General features: G+C 44.3%; 1 protein-coding gene across 2 annotated transcripts; it reads left to right on the top strand.

Moving 5' to 3' along the window:
* Positions 1-6,145: 6,145 nt before the first annotated feature.
* Positions 6,146-10,862, top strand: LOC125530668 (putative apyrase 3). 2 transcript variants are annotated; one of them, XM_087535117.1, is made up of 9 exons: positions 6,146-6,428; positions 6,957-7,085; positions 7,201-7,257; positions 7,742-7,834; positions 8,020-8,225; positions 9,698-9,789; positions 9,874-10,088; positions 10,231-10,420; positions 10,563-10,862. In XM_087535117.1, the coding sequence occupies exons 1-9, from the start codon at positions 6,180-6,182 to the stop codon at positions 10,691-10,693; spliced, it is 1,362 nt and encodes a 453-aa protein (XP_087391243.1). In that variant the 5' UTR covers positions 6,146-6,179; the 3' UTR covers positions 10,694-10,862. The 2 variants fall into 2 exon arrangements, with proteins under 2 accessions (XP_087391243.1, XP_087391244.1); XM_087535118.1 differs by lacking the exon at positions 7,201-7,257.
* Positions 10,863-12,719: the final 1,857 nt, after the last annotated feature.

Below are 12,719 nucleotides of genomic sequence, written 5' to 3'. Positions count from 1 at the left end.
CGGAGTGATGTCCGAATTTGTTCTTCCATGTTTCTCCTTTATAACGGAGTGTTTTCAACTTCGTTCATCTTTGTTGTATTCTTTTCTCGAAGTTGTTCAACCTCTCGAGGTTCATGGTTTCACTCGTTTGTCGAAGAAGCAACTTAGTTTTTACCTTTTCTCTTCCTCTTCCGTTTCCCTCCGGTGCCATCCTAGATATTGGGACGAGATCCTCTCGTAGTGGTGGAGTGTTGTAACGCCCCGGATACAACTTTCCATATTTGTACTCCGACTCTTGCCTTTACCGGAGTTGTGCTGCGAGTTTCCCTTCGTGGTTGGGTTTTTTCCATGTCATGCATTTCATATCATGTCATCATGTGCATCGCGTTTGCATACGTGTTCGTCTCATGCATCCGAGCATTTTTCCCGTTGTCCGTTTTGCAATCCGACACTCCTATGTCCTCCTTCGTCCCCTTTTTCCTCTTTTCATGTGCGGGTGTTAAACTTTCTCGGAATGGACCGAGATTTGCCAAGTGGCCTTGGTACACCACCGGTAGACCGCCTGTCAAGTTTCGTGCCATTTGGAGTTCGTTTGATACTCCAACGGTTAACCGGGGAACCGTAAAGGCCTCGTGTATGTTGCAGCCCAACACCCCTCTAAAGTGGCCCAATAACCCATCCAAACCCCCTCCATCCTCTCGGTCATTCGATCACGATCGCGTGGCCGAAAACCGCACCTCATTTGGACACGCCTAGCTCCCTCTACCTATATAAGCACCTCCCCTTCCATATTTCGCGCAGTACAAACCCTAGCCCCTTCTCCACCGCGCCACCGGACATGTGCATCCACGCCGGACACTCACTCCGACCAATCGCGCGCCGCCACCTCAGCAGAGCCGCCGCTCTTGGCCAGTGGCATCACGCCACCTGTCCCGCACCTGCCGTCCCCGCCGCCGCGACCCATGAGGCCCGCAGCCAGCCCGCGGGGCCCATCCGCCACCGCCGCCCGAGCCCGCGGGAGCCCGGATCCGCGCTGCCGCCTCCTCGCTCCGCCTGCGTCGGCGACGCTCTCCGCTACCGCAGCCACCTCTCGACATGCCGCCTCGTCCGTCGTGCGCCGCCGCCGCCTCCCACCGCGTGCGCCGCCGCCTGCTGCTCCGCCGCCATCGCCGCCCCGCCTCGCGCCGCCTCCTGCCTCGCCGGCGTTTGCCGTCCGTGCCGCCTTGCGCGCCTCCGGCGACCGACGCCGCGCCCAGGCGACCGCGCCCCTCCCTCCGTCCATCGTCGTCTTCTCCGGCGAGATCCAGCCGGTTGGACGAGATCCACTGGTCCGGCGAACCAAACGTCACGCCCACGTCCTGAATCTCCTTGTCCCGCACGTCCTCGTCCCGTTGACTTTCGAAGGTCTAATTTTTCTCTAAGTCCCAGATCCTGATAATTTTATTGCTCTATTCATCATGACATATCTCCTCACCCGTAGCTCCATTTTGTGCGTGCTATATACCAAAATGTTCATCTGGATGTGCTCTTCATTTCTTTCCATTGTGCCATGCTTGTTTGAGTCCATATTGATGCCAAAATTGTTGATGCAAGAATGCTATAAAATGTTAGTTCTGTTTCTTAACAGATCTTGAGCATTTGTCATTTTTGCCATGATTATTGTGTGCTACATATGAGCATGAGCTCTACATGTGTTTTGGGCTATGCCATGCCATCTTTACAGGGGTGTATGCCATGTATTTTTGTGATTAATGTGGTGACTAGCACATGCATGCAAAGTAGCTCTCGTAATATTGTTGTTTTCGGGGACTTAGAATTCTACTGTCATTTCCCTGCTGATTTTTTAATGCCATGTATTCATGTTGCTACAGAGAGATTCATGCCTCTTTTGAGTATGTTCAGTAAGGATGATTTGGACATATGCTTGTGCTCTACCCATCCATGTCCTTGTTTGCATTTATGGAGTGCCCTAGAATGACACAATCTTTCTCTACTTTTGTTATAAAATGTTCCTGGCAGATTGTTTACGTGTTAATCAATTTTGCCAAGGTTGTTGTAGTTGATCCGTGCATGCTATGAGTTTGTTCTTGATTTGGTTGGCTTCATGAACATGTCTTCTTACTGGTAGTATACTTAGCTTGTCATGCAATGCCTTGTGATGAGTGCATCGAGCTCGCAACGATGCCTTCGTAACTCTGTTTTTGCCATGTCCAGTTTTCTGCTAAGTCTGAATTTGTTAACGAAACTTGCTATGTTTACATGGGTTCCATCATATCTTGTGATCCTTTTTGGCTTATGGTCAGTAAGGGACTTTTGTTATATGCTTTGAGTAGATCCATGCATGCCTGTAGCATGTTGTTATCTTGCTCTAAACATTGCCTCCTGATGTTAATTCCTGACATGTTATTTCCACTAAGTCTATGATGCTGATATCTTTTGCACTTTTTCCATGTTTGCTTGAACCTGCTATTGTGTGATTTAGTCGTAGCTCAGTGTTCATCTTTTGTCAAGCATCTTGAGTAGATCACTGTCGTGTGCTTTGTTGCTATGTTAGAGTGCAGTAGTTTAGTTTCTTGTTGCATTTTAGATGGCATCGTGCTGTTAATCGCAGAATTGTGCCATTATTGTTTTGCTTACCATTTGCAAACCGTGCATCCGATTCCGGTAATCTTTATATCGATTTCGACCGAAATCAACTCATCTTTCCAGCGGTACTCTTGGTTTTCCAAGTTGAGGCCTGGTTCAATCTTTTCCTTCCGAAGCACGCATATGCATTGCATAGCACTTTCCGTATATCATGTCAGGTTTTGCATCATATTGCTTGCGCATTGCACCGTGGTTGATGGTTGTTTCCTTTGCTTGTGCTCTTGCTTTGCGTAGATCCGGGAGACGAGTACATGATCGAGAAATCCGTTGAGTACGCTTACGAGGATCAAGCTTACGTCAACTCGGAGAACTTTACAGGCAAGATGACCATACCCTCGAAATCACTTCTATCTTTGCTTGCTAGTTGCTCGCTCTTTTGCTATGCCGCGATACCTACCACTTGCTATATCATGCCTCCCATATTGCCATGTCAAGACTCTAACCCACCTTTCCTAGCAAACCGTTGTTTGGCTATGTTACCGCTTTGCTCAGCCCCTATTATAACGATGCTAGTTGCAGGTGAAGATGGAGTTGGTTCCATGTTGGAACATGGATATTTGTTGGGATATCACTATTATATATTGTTTACTTTATGCACATATATACTTGGTAAAGGGTGGAAGGCTCAGCCTTATGCCAGGTGTTTTGTTCCACTCTTGCCGCCCTAGTTTCCGTCATACCGGTGTTATGTTCCTTGATTTTGCATTCCTTACGCGGTTGGGTTATAGTGGGAACCCCTTAACAGTTCGCTTTGAATAAAACTCCTCCAGCAAGGCCCAACCTTGGTTTTACCATTTGCCACCTAGCCTTTTTTCCCTTGGGTTCTGCAGGCTCAAGGGTCATCTTTATTTTTAACCCCCCCCCCCCCCGGGCCAGTGCTTGTCTAAGTGTTGGTCCGAACCGAGTAGACCGCGGGGCCACCTCGGGGAAACTTGAGGTTTGGTTTTACTTGTATGATGTCTCATCCGGTGTTGCCCTGAGAACGGGATATGTGCAGCTCCTATCGGGATGTCGGCGCATCGGGTGGCTTTGCTGGTCTTGTTTTACCATTGTCGAAATGTCTTGTAATCGGGATTCCGAGTCTGGTCGGGTCTTCCTGGGAGAAGGAATTTCCTTTGTTGACCATGAGAGCTTGTGATGGGCTAAGTTGGGACACCCCTGCAGGGTTTTGAACTTTCGAAAGCCGTGCACGTGGTTATGGTCAAATTGGAATTTGTTAATATCCGGTTGTAGAGAACTTGACACTTAACTTAATTAAAATGAATTAACCGCGTGTGTAGCCGTGATAGTCTCTTTTTGGCGGAGTCCGGGAAGAGAACACGGTCTCATGTTATGCTTGAACGGAAGTAGTTTCAGGATCACTTCTAGTTCACGACCGTGCTTTGCTTCTCTTCTCGCTCTCATTTGCGTAAGGTAGCCACCATATATGCTAGTGCTTGCTGCAGCTCCACCTTACTACCTTTTCTTACCCATAAGCTTAAATAGTCTTGATAGCGAGGGTGTGAGATTGCTGAGTCTCCGTGACTCACAGATTACTCCCAAAACCAGTTTCAGGTGCCGATGATATCAGTGCAGGCGACGCAACCGAGCTCAAGCGGGAGCTCGATGAAGATCTTGTTCGTTGTGTTGTTTCGTTTCCTATTGATCAATAGTGGAGCCCAGTCAGGGCAATCGGGGATCTTTTGCATTAGGGGTTGTCTCTCTTTATTTGGTTCTGTAGTCGGACCTTGATTGTATCTGGATGATGTAATGTCATATTTATGTATTGTGTAAAGTGGCGATTGTAAGCCAACTCTTTATTCCTTTCATATTCAGTAAATGGGATGTGTAAAGATTACCCCTCTTGCGACATGCCTACATTGCGGTTATGCCTCTAAGTCGTGCTTCGACACGTGGGAGATATAGCCGCATCGTGGGTGTTACAATGAGTGTCATCCTCCATTCATTGGTTGTGAATAATGTGTCCTCTTTCGTCACCCCCCTTTCACCGACAACGTTGGTCGACCTCGGTAGTGTTGCTGAATGGCTAAACTCTCTCTACCCGTTGATACCAACGTCGGCCCACACTCGCAGAAGTGCGTCATCGTCGCAGATCCATCTCGCCCCGTCTAGCAACCCCGCCGGACGATGCGACTACGAGGACGATGCTTGAGCCAGGGGTGTATCATCATCACTCCGCTCCGTGCCCCATCGCTGTCGTGATTCCCTATTTTCCTGGCAACATCGCTGACATGTGTCGGTGGTGTTACGCCTTCTTGCAATGGATGTGTTGACAAATCCGGTGTGTGTAGTCGTCGGTCGGTTCCCCATGGCTATTTCTAATAGGGGCTAGCGCACTTTTTGGTTGTTGCACCCGCAATCAAAAAGCGGTACGACATTATTTTGCCCGTCTTTCTGCATTGCGCGGACTTTCTCATTTTTGTTTACTTTCTCAATTTTGTTCTTTGCTTTGCCGCCATCATTTTTATCTGAGGAATGTCCCTTTCCCTCTATTCTCATGTGGGATATTTTTCTTTTGATCAAAAGGGGTTTCCCCCGCCCCATTTTTATTAAAATGGAGCAACGCAAGTCATCGAGACTATTACAAGCAACCGGGTCTGCCAGAAGTAACAGACCAGAAAACAGAACGATCTACATCCCTAGAAACTCATGTGGGATATTGTCTATGCTTTCTTGTGTTGTTCTGCTCGTGTTTGGACATACCTCCGGAACAATGTTTAAAATAGCTACGCTGCCCTTTTGCCATATATACTCTTCCGATGGATCTCTCTCACCGCAGCCACCCCACCAAAACAATGAAAACAACAACACAAAATAGCTCGCGCGCGAACACACAACAATGGATAAACCACAAAAAAGGACCGGTGTGGCAAAGCATGAGTCTGTTCCTAGTCTCATAGATGTTCTGATGTTACTAAATATAATGGCGTCATTCGTATGATGACTATACTGAAGAAAAAAAGAAGAAAAATATATTATTTTTTTGCGGGAGAAAGAAAATATTGCCCTCGGTCCCAACGAGAGAGAGAGAGAGCGACGAGGGCGCAAGAACCGACCCCTCGTATGGAGGGATATCCATGCGTCGGTGGAACGCTCGATAGGCAGTACGTAGTTCCTAAAGGGTCCCTCTCGCTAGAATATGTAAACATGGAACGCATGGGGATACTCCAGGCCCCGGCCGGGGCCAGACAGCAACTGATTTGGATCCATACTTGATTAGCAACTAGCAAACTTTGTAATTTCGTCAGATCTTTTCTTCTTTTGGAGTCCAGCGCAGCCACATATAGGTCTGTCGGATCCAACAACCCCATCCAAATCCTTTCACGACACACGTTGCGCTAGTGTTATCCGTAGTACTATCACGTAGAGTACTGCAGATGTTCCATACGAAGGTAGCCCATTTCGGACTGTTGAGTTGCGCAGTAGGGCCTCGGTCGCACGGCCAACTAAATCCCGGGGATGCTCATGTAAAAGTCCTGGCCCCACCCTCTCACCCCTTTAAAAGCATACCCACTGGAGCAATTGCAGTAGCTACTACACAGCAGCAGCTCGCGATGGCTCATGCCTTGGGCATCCTCCTCCTCCTCCTCCTGGTCTCCTCGTCCGCCAGCTCTGCCTTCGCCGACGCAGTGCTCGGACGGAAGGCCGGCGTCATTCTCGAGGAGCCCAAGCTGGTGGCGACGCCAGGGAAGTACGCCGTGATCTTTGACGCTGGTAGCACGGGCACGCGTGTCCATGTCTTTCAGTTTGACAAGAAGATGGACCTCGTCGAGATCGGCGACGACATCGAGCTCTATGCCAAGGTATATATGACACACAAACCACGTAAGAGCAAACTCTAGCAGAATAGCTATATCGGTTCGATCACCGTATTAACCATCATTACTGCGATTTTGCTAAAAATGACACTAGCAGAGTCGTCATACCTGACGAGATCGTCATAGTTTATTGAGTGCCCTTCATATATGGTTTCTTAGCCTCCATATATGGCGACCCGGGGTTTTCATTTGGACCGTATTCCTTATAATAGTTGCGTGTATATTACATGTGGCGCGAAGAAAATTTCATGTGGTCCCCACCTTCCGTAGAATGGCAAGATGATTGGAAAAAAGATGTCCTATTGACAAGTGGGTTCTATAATTATGAAAGCAAGATACCGAGACTTTAAGTTTGCGCACAAACCCAATAGCCTCCGTATTCATATGGAGCACACTCCATACGAAGGATGGTGATCACGCATATGACAACTCTCCCAGAGTTCATTTAACATCTTTGTTCACATCTATGTTCTTGTTTCTTTCTCACCCCTTCTAATCTGTTGGTGCGTGCAGGTGGAACCGGGACTGAGTTCATATGCCGGACGGCCACAAGAAGCGGCCAAGTCTATCATACCTCTGCTTGACAAGGCCAAGAGCACTGTGCCTCGGTGGCTCATGGGAAAAACACCCGTTAAACTAGGGGTTCGTTCGTACTTAACTAGTAATACAGATGAGAATGAAAATCACTAGCTACCAACAAAACCGAAATTCAGATCTGAACAAAAATCTTGACTAAAATTACCATTCGGATGTGCAGGCCACGGCCGGACTCAGGCTTATCGGGGATGACAAGGCAGAGCAAATTCTTGAAGCAGTATTTTTCATCTCTTAGACTTCTCCCTACACAACTATCATAAGAATGGCCTGCAGTGCCACTCAAGACAAAGATGATGTGTTACTATAATTAACGATACTATGATATAGGGCATAGAATAAGAAGAAATAACAACAAATAAATCTGTACGCAACTTCACACCAAAATTCTAAAAACAAGAAATAAAGTGGCATTATAATACTAGACTAGACTATGATATTACTATGCAATGGAAATCATGCACGCCACATGGTGTATGTGGTAAGCAACCTCAAAACAAACAATGTCAAGAAAATCATACACTTTTTGCGAAAAAGAAAATCATCACTAAAATACTAGTATATGATACTAACCACTGTGAGAGGCCTTGGGTTGAGCACATTTTTTTGACGGAGATACGCACATAGAGAAGTATATTCTCTTCTTGTTTCAATGGATGTTAAGATTGAAAATCTGACTTGTTGAACCTATTCCTAAATTACAGGTCAGGGATGTTATCCACAGCAAGAGCAAATTTCAGTACAATCCTAGTTGGATCAATGTTATCGAGGGATCTCAGGAAGGATCTTACATATGGGTATATGCTACCACTGCTATTGTTGTTGTTGCTGCTACTAGTACTACTGCTGTTGGTGTTGCTGCTGCTGCTGCTGCTCTACCGCTACTACTACATGGCCTTAATTACTTCATCTATCTGTGTATATACATTACATACAAATGCATACTCCGTATTTACCGATGTTACACAAATATTGTACGTAGGTTGCTCTAAATTATTTGTTGGGTAAACTGGGAGGAGACTACGTCAAGACAGTAGGTGTGATTGACCTTGGAGGTGGGTCCGTGCAGATGACATATGCCATCTCTTCAGCTGCTGCTGCCGCCGCTCCCATAGTGTCTGACGGGAAGGAACCGTACGTCACCAAAGAGTATCTCAAAGGAAGAAACTACAATGTCTATGCTTACAGGTTGGACCCTATAGCTCTCCTTTGTTATTTTACTTACTACGTTGGTCTTAATTACTGCAATTCTACAAGGCCCTATGATACATATAGCTTCCCTAATTAAGCTCCTCTTTTAGTTTACTTACATGGATCTTAATTGGTGCAATGCTACAATGCTTGATCGGTGGTAAATTTTGAACTAAACAAGGATTGCAGGCACATATACACCGGTTAATTTTGGACATGATTCTAGGATAACAGAATCGCCGACTCGGTTAGAAATATATCATGTAAAACCAACTATTACTCTTTCTGCAGCAATATATAGAACAGGTTATAGTTGTATGACATAACTAACAATCATACATAGTTATATATTAGTACAATGGTAAAGAAATTCGGACTCAGAACTAATATTATGTAATGCATACTAGTGGAACAAGTGGTATGTGAAGAATACACGGAAGCAAAAGTTCATTTGTTCATACCTAAGCTCTCGAGTCATACAAGATGGATCCTCAATTCAAATAGAACCATGTTGTGCTAAGCTTATTTTAAAATAGAGAATGCTTGTCGGAAGATCTAAATTATAACAATCCATCGCAATGCCGAACTAGGTCCGCAATACTAAGTCTCACATCAGAGCAAAATGGTTTTGGATTGTGTTGTGGTGGTTTCACACACGTGCAAGGCATCGAGGTGAATACAAAAACAGAAATATTATAGATAATGGGAAATTAGAAATATATCAGGTAAATAGAGTTTTCTATTTCTCAGGATAAAAACAAAATAGGAAATAGGAATAGAGTAGTATATTAAAATTAGGGTGTATGTCAACTAAGCCAAAACAGAATGGAGCGTGATGTGAAAGCCATACTCTCTTTTTTTCTTTTCTTTTTTGGGATCAATGTGAAAGCCCTACTCTGTGCGTGGTGATAAGTGTGTAACGATGGAGCATCCAAATGTCACGGTGTCTTGCAAGGAGCTCCCTCCCCCTGTATGTATGTGTCTCTTCTGTTTAGGAATCAAATATTATCTACTCCCTCCATTCCAAAATATATGTCTTTCTAGAGATTCTAACAAATGACTACATATGAAGTAAACTGGGTGAATCTACACTCTAAAATATGTCTACATACATCCATATGTTGTTGTCCATTTGAAATGTCTAAAAAGACTTATATTTAGGACGGAGGGAGTAATAATGATACAATTTGCTCAGGGACGGAGTTGCCTTGTAGGTTGGGGTCAGTTGGCCCCAGTGAAATTAGAAAATCCTTCTCTAGCTTAGCACTAACCACTCTTCACTTATAGAAGATGACCCCACGGTCATATATATGACGACATTAGACTTTTTTGGCTTCGTCCCGGAATCTAATTATATGTACTACCTAGTGTCTAGTACTATTTTGTTTGCATTAATTTACTACTTTGAGATACTAGATTACGTCTAAAACTGTGAGCTCCTATGAAATCTAAGGATGTTTCCATTTCAGCTACTTGCACTACGGTGCACTGGCTTCTCGAGTAGAGATTTTCAAGGCAAGTAATGGACCATTCAACTATTGCATGTTGCGCGGATTCAACGGTACATGGTCACCTTCTTCCTTTGGTTGAGTAAGTACATACTCAAGGAAATCTCCGTCTAACGCATATTTATCCTTGAATGAAGGTAAATACACCTACAATGGAGAGCAATACGACGCTATAGCTCCACCACAAGGAGCAGCATATGTCAAGTGCAGAGAGGACGTCACCAAAGCACTAAAGTTGAATGCACCCTGTGAAACAAAGAACTGCACCTTCAACGGCGTGTGGAGTGGCGGCGGTGGAGCTGGCCTGGCCGACCTCTACATCACCACCAGCTTCTACTACACGGCATCACAGGTTAAAGGGAACCACTAACCAATTAATTAATCTGGATGCATGTGAATTAGTGTTGGCTACAAGAACTGATGAACTCTCTCTCTCTCTCTCTCTCTCTCTCTCTCTGTGTGTGTGTGTGTGTGTGTGTGTGTGTGGCCAACAGGTTGGCTTGATCGACAGCGAGGCTAGCAGTGCAAAGACCACCCCTGCGGCGTGGAGGGACGCGGCAGAGAAGATTTGCCCGCTGAGCTTCAAGGAAGCGAAGGATGCATACCCAAGGGTCCGAGCTATTGACACGCCCTACATTTGCATGGATCTTATCTACCAGTACTCCTTGCTCGTGGATGGATTCGGTAAGCAGCTGCAAATATATATTAGTCTTCACTGTTTAGTTTTCGTTGATCGATGAATGGATTTTGGTACAGCTGTTGGTGTTTAATGGCAATGTGAGGCCAATCAACTAGACTTGGTTTAGCTGATATGAGGTATATGCAGGTTTGGAGCCGACAAAAGAGATCATAGTGGCAGAGAAGGTGAAGTACGGTGAATACTTCATCGAAGCCGCATGGCCTCTTGGAGAAGCCATAGAGGTCGTATCATCCACAAACCGGCTCCGTGATGCATGATTTAAATTGGTATATAGTCCCTCGCAGCAAGCTGCATGTGTAGCTATCCATAGATGTAGCACGGACGCATATGCATGCTTGCCATGTCCTTTTTCCCTCAGAAGTGCCAAAAACACCCTATAGATTTGGATTGTGTACTATTTGCAATAATATTTTTATATTGTGTTTCTTGAGCTATAGCACGGTATGCTTGCATGTTTTACGCAATATGTGTGCAAATCATATTGTCTAAAAGTTACACCATTATATGCTTTTGCAACCATATTGTGGAATAGTGCAAGTTATACCTAATATGTGTGCAAGTTTTTCATCGTTTGATTTTACTGTTTTCCTATTAGGGTAATACCAATGCTCTTAATTCATTTCATCTTAGACTAATTTTTTGTTTTGTTTATGATACTTTTAGTATATGTCTTTGTTTACTCATAAGAATAAAAAGAATGGCAGGAAAAGATTGTTTATTTTTCTCACATGTGCTAATGTTTGTGGCTCCTTTTATTACTGTTTTCGTTGTTGATATTTTTTTTCCGTTGGAGTTCCTCCTATATTTTTGTGTCCAGTGCAGTTTAATGATGCATTCGGGTGACACTATTTAATGGATGTTAACAACTTAAATGGATTTTCTAGTAATTGATACACTTAAATCATAATTCTTATTGAAGTTACACCAGTTTATATTTGTTCTTGCACAATACGAGTGAAAATCTGTGTGTCTTGCATGTTTAAATGGGTATTCTTTTCATTGTAAAAAAGCTGTCATATTTTAATTTCATGCAATGCTTTAGTTTGCAACAGATTTTGTTTGCCTGCCAAAACTCTTTATGCATTTACCATCTTAATTTTATCAAACATTTTAATTACCAATGGGCCGTAGCAGAAGGTAGCTCAAACCCCTTTACGTGTTTACCATCTTAATTTGATCAAATATTTTAATTAGCAATGGACCGTAGCAGATGGATAGCTACAGGCCGGAAGCTGGCAGCTAGTCAGTTGGCTGGCATGCATTCACGTTGTACAGAACAAAAAAAACGTGACTGGAATATATCCGTAGATTAAAATCTCACGGGGAGAAAAGAAAGTGACTAATATACACACAAAAAATCAGACACCTGAGGGTGCTCCCAAAAAATTTCATGACCAAGAAAGCCCGCAGCAAATATCTTAGGTAAGAAATATTCTTCCTTGAAGTGGCGCCGACGACAAATCGAAGGATGGCGTCGGTCGTCGGACACTAGATCTGACATGACTAATATATGTTCACGGCGTTGATGTCATGTGAAGGGGATGCTGTTGCGCAGAGGTGGAGGTACATGTATGTCGGGGAGGAGGGGGTGAAGGAAATATGTCCTAGAGGCAATAATAAAGTTATTATTTATTTCCTTATATCATGATAAATGTTTATTATTCATGCTAGAATTGTATTAACCGGAAACATGATACATGTGTGAATACATAGACAAACAAAGTGTCACTAGTATGCCTCTACTAGACTAACTCGTTAATCAAAGATGGTTACGTTTCCTAGCTATAGACATGAGTTGTCATTTGATTAACGGGATCACATCATTAGGAGAATGATGTGATTGACTTGACCCATTCCGTTAGCTTAGCACTTGATCGTTTAGTTTGTTGCTATTGCTTTCTTCATGACTTATACATGTTCCTGTGACTATGAGATTATGCAACTCCCGTTTACCGGAGGAACACGTTTTGTGCTACCAAACGTCACAACGTAACTGAGTGATTACAAAGGTGCTCTACAGGTGTCTCCAAAGGTACTTGTTGGGTTGGCGTATTTCGAGATTAGGATTTGTCACTCCGATTGTCGGAGAGGTATCTCTTGGCCCACTCGGTAATACACATCACTTAAGCCTTGCAAGCATTGCAACTAATGAGTTAGTTGCGGGATGATGTATTACGGAACGAGCAAAAGGACTTGCCGGTAACGAGATTGAAGTAGGTATTGAGATACCGATGATCGAATCTCGGGCAAGTAACATACCGATGACAAAGGGAACAACGTATG

This window comes from Triticum urartu, chromosome 7A (assembly GCF_056163025.1).
Source record: "Triticum urartu cultivar PI428250 chromosome 7A, HENAU_Tu73, whole genome shotgun sequence".
NCBI classification, from domain to species: Eukaryota; Viridiplantae; Streptophyta; class Magnoliopsida; order Poales; family Poaceae; genus Triticum; species Triticum urartu.
This window is presented reverse-complemented; position numbering and strand designations above follow the sequence as displayed.